The 10329-nt window shown below is 38.6% G+C and overlaps 1 protein-coding gene across 1 annotated transcript in view; it reads right to left on the bottom strand.

Moving 5' to 3' along the window:
- Window positions 1-715: 715 nt before the first annotated feature.
- The window catches only part of LOC109935278 (regulator of G-protein signaling 7-like), a 374831-nt gene continuing 365217 nt past the window's right edge, over window positions 716-10329 (bottom strand). The window contains exon 15 of the mRNA XM_048601347.1: window positions 716-956. Coding sequence (XP_048457304.1) covers window positions 906-956 — 51 coding nt within the window. The 3' untranslated portion in view covers window positions 716-905. The remainder of the gene's footprint in view (window positions 957-10329) is intronic.

Here is a 10329-nt window from a genome sequence, read left to right as displayed (position 1 = left end):
ATTTCTTATCAATATCATCTGCAACACACTTAAATTTTCCTATACAAGAAAAACAAATAAAAATCTGAGCTGCATTAAACTCATTACATCAATTTTATTTTGCCTCACTTAGATATAGAGAAATAAAACTGTCATTTACAAAATATCTAGGACGCCAAGCTATTTTTATATATCATTAGAGCAAAACTGACTAGCCATTTGATTGAAATATCATGTATTGGCTTTCAATTTTAAGAAGTGAAACTTCATTAATTTAGTTAAAACAATGGTTCGTTTCTGTGAAATATCAGACCGTGACATGTGGTGAATAACCTATAGTATAAAAAAAAGTCAAAATAAATCAACTTAGAAAATAAAGAGAAACAGAAAGGTTTTAATAAATTTGGAATAAATACTGACTTCAACATTGTATAAAAATAAAACATTAAGAACACTAAAGTGGAAGCACAGAATAGGTCTGACAAGGATACACTAATAACCCCTTGTATGGAACCTTTCTGTGTTTGTGGGCTCCTGTGGCCCAACTTAATAATGGATTGTGGGTCATTTCATTATATCTACACATTAAATCTTTCTAATATTTCAGTCATAACCACTTGATGATCTGAGCTACAGTTTCAATTTTTGTGATGAATATTAACTTATTAGTGGAAGATTCATCAGTCTGATTGATGAAGTAAGCATAAACATATATGGAACAATCCTCCTTCCCCATCTTCTCCATTCATGTTTGCAATGTCTTTTTACACACACACATACACACACACACACACTCACTCACTCACTCACTCACTCAGATCCTCATTCATGCAAAGAATGGTACAATGTCCTCTGGGTTCAGGGTAAATAGTGATTTATAGCTTTGAACGATTGAACTGGCCCGCTCATCAGCTGAAGAGAATATATCAGTAAGACTGCACCAGACTCGTCAGCCTTTTCGAAGTAAGTGACTTCCCCTGCACAAGGGAGACAAGAAAGGCAAAAGACAATTATGGAATTAGGGCACAGTCTTTGACATTCATTCGTTTCCAGAAAAATAATTTCAAAAACACATATAGACCAATTTACTACTGATTACATTACCATAGCTACTACCCATGACATACATGAAAGACACAATACGACAACAGAATAATAAATGCTAACATTTACAGTTGCACAAAGGATAGTCCACTCTCCTATTATTGTTTTTCACTAACACTCCACTCAATCTTAATAATGAATGCTTCCAAATCTTCTTGAAAGGTTCGTAATTTTAATGATAAAACTCAAGAAAGTAATATTTCTACATAGTAAGCAAATATTTACACTGTTAGAAAATGCACTGTGGCATATTCCTGGTGTGCTTTCTGTCTAGGACATCTCCATGCTACGTAACAGGAAATTAGAAATGCAATGGGACTCTGAACCAATAAGACAGAATCTATGCATAACTTAAATATCTCCTACCACACTGCAAGGCACCACATACACAAATGAGTGAGAATAACATTAATACTAACACTAGTTCTTGGTCTATGATTCCTTGTGTTCCTGTACTTTTCCGGCATGATGATTGATTGCTAAAATGTCCTGTCACTCTCCCTATTATTCAGCAGTACTCATTCCTGAAAATCACCAACAACTTGTGAGAGTTTGTTGCCTTTGTTTCTCAGACATAGGAGTATGCAATTCATCATGGTATCTCAAACATTGCAGTAGGAACTACTGTTTAGTATGATTGATATCATTTGTTATTTGTAGACTCTATAGTTTTACTGATAATGCTTTTTGAAATACAGCCAGGGACAAAAGAAGTTTAGTAATAAAAATACCTATTTATCAAAAGCCTCCTAAATAAAATTAATTACCATCGCAGTACAATAGCCCAGATTTTGCCGCTCAGTGGTGAAGTAACCACACACTTTGTTGACCCTAAAGAAAGCTGCCTGTAAAGATCTAACTAGCTTTGTGGCATTGACTACACCCTTATTTCTGTTAATGTAATGCTATTGCCATCTATAAAAGGATTCAAAGACAGTGATTAAGGAATCCAGCAACAGTGATGCCAACCAGCAGTCTAAACAACCAACTAAACTTAAGAATTCCCTTTGATACCAAACTAAGAATGAACTAACAGGGTTCATCATTATTGTTATAGTACTTTATAATTGAATATAAAATATAAATATAAAACTGAAGGTTGAGCTAATCTCACTAAGGTGGCAGCTGAAATGCAAACAATTTTAAAAGAAAAGCTATTTTATAGCTCTACAGATGGAAGTGAATGGAAAGTGGAGAATTGTAACTTAGTTTAGCATTAAGAACATAGTTATATTCCACTAAATATGGTGCAATCTTTAAGGGTTTTAACTGTGAGAAAGAACAAAGGAAGTGGAAGCTTGTGTCAATTCTGCAATTTTAAAGTGATTTCCAACACTCAGGTCTTAAACAGTGCACCCTGTTGGGCAGCAGGGAATCTCTGCTATCAATCAATTTTCATGATGAAATGTACATTTGCTGTAAATTGCTGTTAGTTTCATAAATTAGCAATGGTAAATGCTGACAGTTTTCTGGTTACTACTAACACAAAATTTGGGCCAACAGTTGCACTGTATATGGGCTGAATTCATTTCAGATATGAAAGTCATTTATGCAACAGGATCAAATGCTTCTTGTGCTCAGTGAGGTGTAAATGCAACATCAAATTTTCCAAAGCAGTATGTCACAATAAGGACATTTGTGGCCCTATTATTTCCATAAGCATTTCCTGTGGAGCATGTCTGTGTGCAACAGAGTTGGGAATTAGGAAACCTGTCATGCAGATATGCAAAAAGCTACGGTGCAACTTTTATTACATGAAACTATTTACTTTGGTTCTCTAGATAATAACTTCCCAATGTATGATTTTCAAAGTAGTTTTGTTGCAAATGACAGGTTTGCAATGATTAATATTCTGTGCTGTGTTAACTTCTCCTGAAGGAGAGAAGAAAGACTGATGACTAAGAATGAAGCAACTCAGAAACTGAAAGTTGTAGTTGTATATGCCATTTTGTAAATGCAATTGAAGTATTTAATACAATGTATACATATCATGAAGCATTGATTAGGAAATGCCAAGTTTATATGTACTTCCAAAACTATACCTGGATATTATGAAAGTACTTAATTCTAATATCAAAGTTGGGGAAATGTAAACCAAATGAAAAGAAAGATCTGCATTTACATGGCACATTTCACATCCACCAGATGTCTCAAAGCACTTTACCAGGAAATAGGTACTTTTTTTGATGTGATTTGATTTGATTTATTGTGCCACATGTACCTAAGTACAGTGAAAAGTTGTATTTTACAAGCAGTACAGGCAGATTATAGCAAACAAGGACACACAGAACAGTGTGAGGCATACAAAGTTACCATTGCACAGGAGGTGCAAAAAAGCAAGTTCAACATTAGCAAGATCAACAATCTGATAACAGCAGAGAAGCTGTTCTCGAAACTGTTGGTGCGTGTGTTCGAGCTTCTATACTTTTTGAAGTGCAACCAGATTTGTAATGTTGAAACACACCAGATAATTTATAAAAGGAAGATGATTGAAAGGTGGCTTCTATTTCTGGAAAATGGCTACACACATGGTGTGATAACAATAACTTATGGGATGTTACACTGTGGGACCTTTGATCATCAAAACCTGAGATTGAATTCATTTGAACTGCAATGGAATTGTATGTACTATAGACAGCACTCCAGGATGTGGATGTGCTAACTGATTTCTCCCTTCTTCCTGCATCTCAATCATTACCTGTGCCTCTGAGGTGGTCACCAAATCCATAAAGGCAAAGGTTGTGCCCTCATGATGGCCTGGTCATGGATGATGTAGGAAACCACCACAAATTGGGATAACTCCACTGGTAAATATCGGAGGGCACCTTTGGATCAGTGGAGACAAGTGGAACCTTCGCTTCAGCAACTCAGCTGCCTGTTCAATGATGTTTCCCATGGCAGCATGGCTCACATAAGTTGACCACATGTGGTTGGGCTGCAGCAGGGTTTCATGAGCTAGGTGTGGAACAGGCAGCCCTGAGCATTAAGGAGGCATTCTCTGGTTTGATGCAGTGGACAGCAGAGTGCTTGCAGGATAGAAGAAGCTTCATGAGGATGATGTGTAGAAACTGGTTGCACACTGCCTGTACATTCATTGCCACTGGCAGTGGTGGGGAAGGATGCATTTCACTTCAAGTTCAGCTGTGTATATATTAGAGCAGCAAGGCCTAAAGTGGAAGCTTAAAATCAGCCCCAATGCTGATTGGCATCACAATTTGTTTACTTATGGTGCATGCTTCTAGCATCCACGCAAATTCATTCCAGAAGATGCCATTCTACACTACCAGAAATGTGCGAAAACAGAGTGGATATCATTTTGATAATTAAAGCTGTACACTTAGAATGAAAACTAATTTCAAAGTTTGATCTATACAGTACAAACAGAAAAGGAACTGCATCTGTATTAAATGTAACATATTTCTGTCAATGATTTTGTGTAAATCCACAAACTGTAATTTTCAAGATGATTGAAAGCTATATTTCTATGATCTTCATTTCTCTGATTTCTATGACAGTAGCAATAATGCCAATGCACAGCGAAAAACAAAGGTTTTGAATAAGAAAATAATGCATTTTAAGGTGGGAAAGGAAATTAGGGAATTTTAAAAGGATAAAATTAACATAACTATTGACACTACAACTTGTTAATTTTTGCTATATGAGGATTCCATCCACAATTGGGCTATCATATATGCTTGTAATGCATGTCTGGTTTATTCAATTGCTGCCTTTATCTTGAAGTAAAAACTCACATGGTTTAGAGAAACTTAATACCAAGAGCATGAGTTCCAGGACTGGGTGTGTTACCATGTATTTGAGCTATACGTCCCAGTGGTCTATAGACTGTATTAAACAACACATCCTGTGAAAAACCAAAAGAACTGCGGGCGCTGGATATCAGACACAAAAACATAAATTGCTGGAAAAGCTCAGCAGGTCTGGCAGCATCTATGTTGAGAAATCAGAGTTAACGTTTTGGGTCCAGTGACCCTTCTTCAGAACTGATGGAAGCTAGGAAAAGTTCGGTTTTTACGCACAAGATAGGGTGAGGAGGAAGGGGGTAAGGAGTAAATGATGGGTGGAGGTAGAGACCAAAGAGAAAGAAGAGTAGTTGGACAGACAAAGGAGTTGAAAACAGTCAGCCTAGGAGAATAAATAGCTGCTAATGGGGGCTGTAAGTGGCTAACAATAGGTTATGTGTAATAGCATGCATGTGATAACAAGGCCTGGTGTATGAGGTTGGGGTAAGGACATGGGAGAAGGCGCCTTATGCCTTCAAATTATTGAACTCAATATTGAGCCCAGAAAGCTGTAGAGTTGTCAAGTGGAAAATGAGGTGCTGTTCTTCCAGCTTACACGGACCTTTGCTGCAGCAAGCCTGAGACTGAGATGTTGGCCAGGGAACAGGGTGGTGTGTTGAAGTAGCAGGTAACTGGAAGCTCGGGGTCTTTTTGCAAATAGAATGTAGATGCTCTGTGAAGCAGCCACCCAGTCTATGCTTCGTTTCCCCAATGTAGAGGAGGCCAAATTTTGAGCAGCGAATGCAGTAGACTAGATTGAGTGAAATGCAAGTAAAGCATTACTTCATCTGGAAGGTGTGTTTAGGGCCTTGGATACTGAGGAAAGAGGAAGTAAATGGGCAGGTGTTACACATTCTGTGGATGCAGGGGAAGGTGCCATGGAGCTGTGTGGGGGCTTTGAGAGTGAAGGAGGAGTGGACCAGGGTGTCCTGGAGAGAACAGTCCTTGTGGAAGGCTGACAAGAGAGGGGAGAGGAATATGTGTCTGGTGGTGGCATCCTGCTGGAGGTGATGGAAATGGCAGCTAATGGTATTTTGAATGCGGATGCTGGTGGCATGGTAGGTGAGGACAACGTGGACCCTATTACTGTTGTGGGAGGGAAGGGAGGGGTGAGGGTTGAAGTGAGGGAGATGCATCAGATCCAGTTGAGGGCCCTGCCAACTACTGGGGAATTCCTGGGGCTAGGGAATCATCAGTTGAGGAAGAAGGTAGACATTTCAGAGGGCCCATTGTCAAAGTTGGCATCATCAAAATAGATGCAATGGAGATGAAGGAACTGGGAGAATGGAATCGGGTCTTCACACGAAGCAGGGTGTGAGGATGTATAGTCAAGGTAACTGAGGGAGTCAGTTGGTTTGTGATGGATATTGGTGGTCAGCATATCCCCAGAAATAGAAGCAGAGATGTCAAGGAAGGGAAGGGAGGAGTCAGAGATGGACCAGATGAGGGTGACAGCGGAGTGGAAATTGGAAGTGAAATTGATAAACGTTTCCAATTCTGGATGAGAGAGGGAAGCAGCACCCCGAAGATATCATCGATATACTGAAGAAAGAGTTGTGGGTGGGGGTGGAATAGGGCTGGAACAGGGCTGGAACAAAGAATGTTCCACATACCCCATGAAGAGACAGGCATAACTGGGACCCATCCACGTATCCATGGCCATTCCCCTCTTCTCAAGAAAGTGAGATGAGTTAAAAGAGAAGTTGTTCAGGGTGAGGACGAGCTCAGCCAGGCGGAGGAGGGTGGTGGTGGATGGGGACAGTTCAGGCCTTTTTTCCAGGAAGAAGTAGAGAGCCCTGAGACCATCCTGGTGGGGGATGGATGCGTAAAGCAACTGCACGTTATTGGCAAAGAGGAGGTGGCTAAAGACTGCAAACTGAAAATTCTGAAACTGACATAAAGCATCAGAGGAATTGTGATGTAAGTGATTAAGGCAAAAGCAGGCAGAATGATGTATTTTGTTTCTAAATAAAACTATAAGCATTTAGCCCTTTACAAGGGCCTAGATAAGGCTTGATTCCATGACTGTAGGCACCCAGTAATCTGCTACCATTCCAACAACATGATGGGAAATCCGGTTACAACATTGTAAGCCTCATCCTTTAACCTGGACTCTCTGTGAGTGCACATTTATAATGCATCCTTATTTAGCTATAAATCAATAATAGTGTGATATTTTGACTTGTAAAGGATGTTATCACAGGAAGTACTTCATGAATTGAATTTAAACAGCAAGAGACTAAAAACGAATGGGGCTTACATGGCATTTCAATTACTCACCAGTTGACTTTAGTGGACAGCAAATCCAATCCAGTGAGCTTATTTGTGACTAATTGATTGTCCCATTTCAATTATATCATCAATTTTCTCACTAAAGTTCCAGAAACCTCCACTGCTAGATTGCTTGTTCAGCCTGCATGAGAAGACTTCTGTAAAATGTAACCTATTGCACTGTTGCTGGGTGAGACAATGATATTTTTGCCAACACTTGGAATCCTATTGGCTTTGGCTGAGTTTGAGGCTGAAATCACATTACATTGGTGCAGACAGACTGTGAATTGTTGCCCATATATCAACAAAATTTTGTTGAAGAAAAACAGTGTTTGACTTTGCACACCCACAGTCTTTACTTTGCTTGTGATATAGAAAAATCCAGTGTCAAACCATTTGGGATCATTTTGAACATTGTTACAAGGTTCATAAATGGTTGACTGTCTCATTGTCATTGTTTGGAGGCTGGTAAGTAGAGTTATACTGACGCATACAAGTCTGCAATCCTGACTATCTACAATTCTACATTCCCTAAGCTATAGAATCTGCAGCATACTGACTCTGTAAGTAGGTTGGAAGAAAATACAAGCATCAGCTGCAGTGGCTTTCTTTTAGATTCCTCATACTTTCTCTAAGAATTGCCTACATTTTCTTTACTATCCTTGATTAAGACTGTACAATTATCCCATCAAAATTCTGAATTGCTTGTTAGTTTGTTACTTTGTGGTACGATAGAAGAATTATGTGATTCTGGTCACAAAGCAAACTGCATTTTGTGATGAGTCTAAAAGACACAGAATAGCTTCCCTCCAGGGTTCTGATGACTGCTGGAATGCAAAGTCTCTTCCAGGTTAACTGATGTGGTAATTGGAATAAAGGGAGACGGCAAAATATATCAGGCACGGGACTGGAGAGAGAAGCACAGCAGGACAGACTGGGAAACCAATTAAGCTGAAAGAATAGAAAATAAAATTTAATAAAATGGACAATAAATAAAAAGAGGAAAACAGATGTAAGATAGATCAAATAAATAAAAATGAACGACGGCAGAAAAAATAAGTGATTTTACAAAATGCAATGAAAAGGACTTGATTGCTTTAGTTTTGGACATGTGTTCAAATCTCAAGTGTGGCTAACATTCGCTGTTTATTTGCTTCTTCTCACTGAGTGAAAAACTGGGTAAGAATTGGATGATTGGAAGTTATGATCCTTCATGTGCAGAGGGAACATGTTCACTGAAAGGTGAGTGATGATGATGGAGATTGAGTTCAGTTGAGTTACACTATGTCCCTGCCTGTCAACTGGGCAACATAAAACACACACAGGGAGAAGAACTTTTAACATTCCATCTGAAAGAAGTGTAAAATAGACGGCAAATAGCAGCACAAGAATTGATGGACGTTGAAAACTTAAATGTAAAGCAAGCAAGTATTTGGTCTGAAAGAAGTATTGAAACAATTTGCTGGGGACTTGCTGCTGTGCCAACACTTTGAGTAATGAATCTTGATATGCTGATGGCCTATGATCATTAAAAATACAAATATTTTATGCCACCCCTATAGTATTAAGGTTTGTCCTCTTGTATCAGTTTCAAAGACAATATGAAACATCTCTGAGATGGTTGGACTTACTTAAAGCTCTTTGAATCAGCTAATCATCCCCTGTGCCATGTGAAAATTGTTGGTGGGAAGGGAATGACCAAGGGTTCAAGTGATGATAGTAAATGTACTGAGTATGGGAGTGAGTAAATGTGAATTATTTGCCACAGTCTCACCAATAATTTCAAACATTAAGGACAGCACAATAATGTTACAGCTGACATGAAACATGGATAGTAAAAAAGCCATTATTCTTTTATATTACCTTTATGAACATCCTTCAAAATAAGTTCATACTTTTCTGTGAACAAGGAGAAAGCAAAGTTGAGGGTGGGTTATTGGTTAAATTTTGGTTTCTGAAATGATATTACCAAAATGACAACCACGCAAATCAAGAAAGCTCTGCATATATTGCTTGATGAAATCTCAGCCCATTGAAACAACTCTGAGGATTGTGTATGATTGGTAAAAGCAATGCGGCCTCAAGCAACTCAGGATGAGAGAGAATAAAAGAAATCAGCCAGCTTGTGTCAAAGATTCTGAATACTCGGGGATAGTTAATGATTTTTATTTAAGTCCATTAGAGCTGACCATCTAGACTATCATTTCACCAACACAGCAGTCCTGCCTTCACTCCCAAGTCTTAGTAGCAACATTCAAGTTGAGAAAGAATGCACAGACTTTCAAAATGCTCTCTACATAAAGTAAGAAACAGAACATGATTAAAGGGATAAATATGAAACTGAAATTGAGCACTCTCATTTCCATGATAAGTTGTGATTCTATATAAAATATGACAAAAACTTCCCTGTTTGGGAATGCATTGTGGAGTTTTCACTCAGCGTCAAATATCAACTTGAGGCATTGTAAGTATATTTCTCAAAATGATCCTCAGGTATTCTCTATTCTCATGAACATACAGGAACATAAACACACTACAAACAAAGGAAACAAAAATGCTTAATGAATAGGAAAATAATAGGCTGCATCAACAGCTGGGAAGAAAACAAGAATCAGGGCAGAAATGGCAACAATTGAATAATAACATGGCATGTATTGGTGAGGATAATGAAATGAAGTCGAGCCATGAAGCAGTAAACATGTAAGAATACACTACATGCTATACGATAGTGCACAAATCTACTACTAGAGGCAAGGTTAAACCTGAGAGTTACCATGCATGAGGTGAGCGGTGAGGTTGAGAAAGTGGGACCTTCATGGTCATCTCAGCTGAACTGGAAATTGAACCCACGCTGTTGGCATCACTCTGCATTGCAAACCACTACTATTAACAATACTACCTCTAATTGTTTATGGATTTACAAGGGTAAAGATTAAGTTGTGGTTGGTTGGCTCGCCGAGCTGCTTCATTGTTCCACAACATCCACAGCCCGAGCTACAAATCCACTCTAAAACCTTATAAAGATTAAGTCTCAGATCAAATTGCACGAAAAAGCTAACAAAACATGACCACTAAGTTACAATAAGAAATACTCTTCTACTCCAAATCACACCTGGCATTGACATCAAATGTAACAGATCACCAGCAAGGTTCAAAACTGAAGTTTCAGGAATTC

The sequence above is a fragment of the Rhincodon typus genome, chromosome 9, assembly GCF_021869965.1.
Source record: "Rhincodon typus isolate 14 chromosome 9, sRhiTyp1.1, whole genome shotgun sequence".
Classification (NCBI taxonomy): domain Eukaryota; kingdom Metazoa; phylum Chordata; class Chondrichthyes; order Orectolobiformes; family Rhincodontidae; genus Rhincodon; species Rhincodon typus.
The sequence above is the reverse complement of the archived record's forward strand: the minus strand, read 5'-3'. Positions and strand labels throughout refer to the sequence as shown.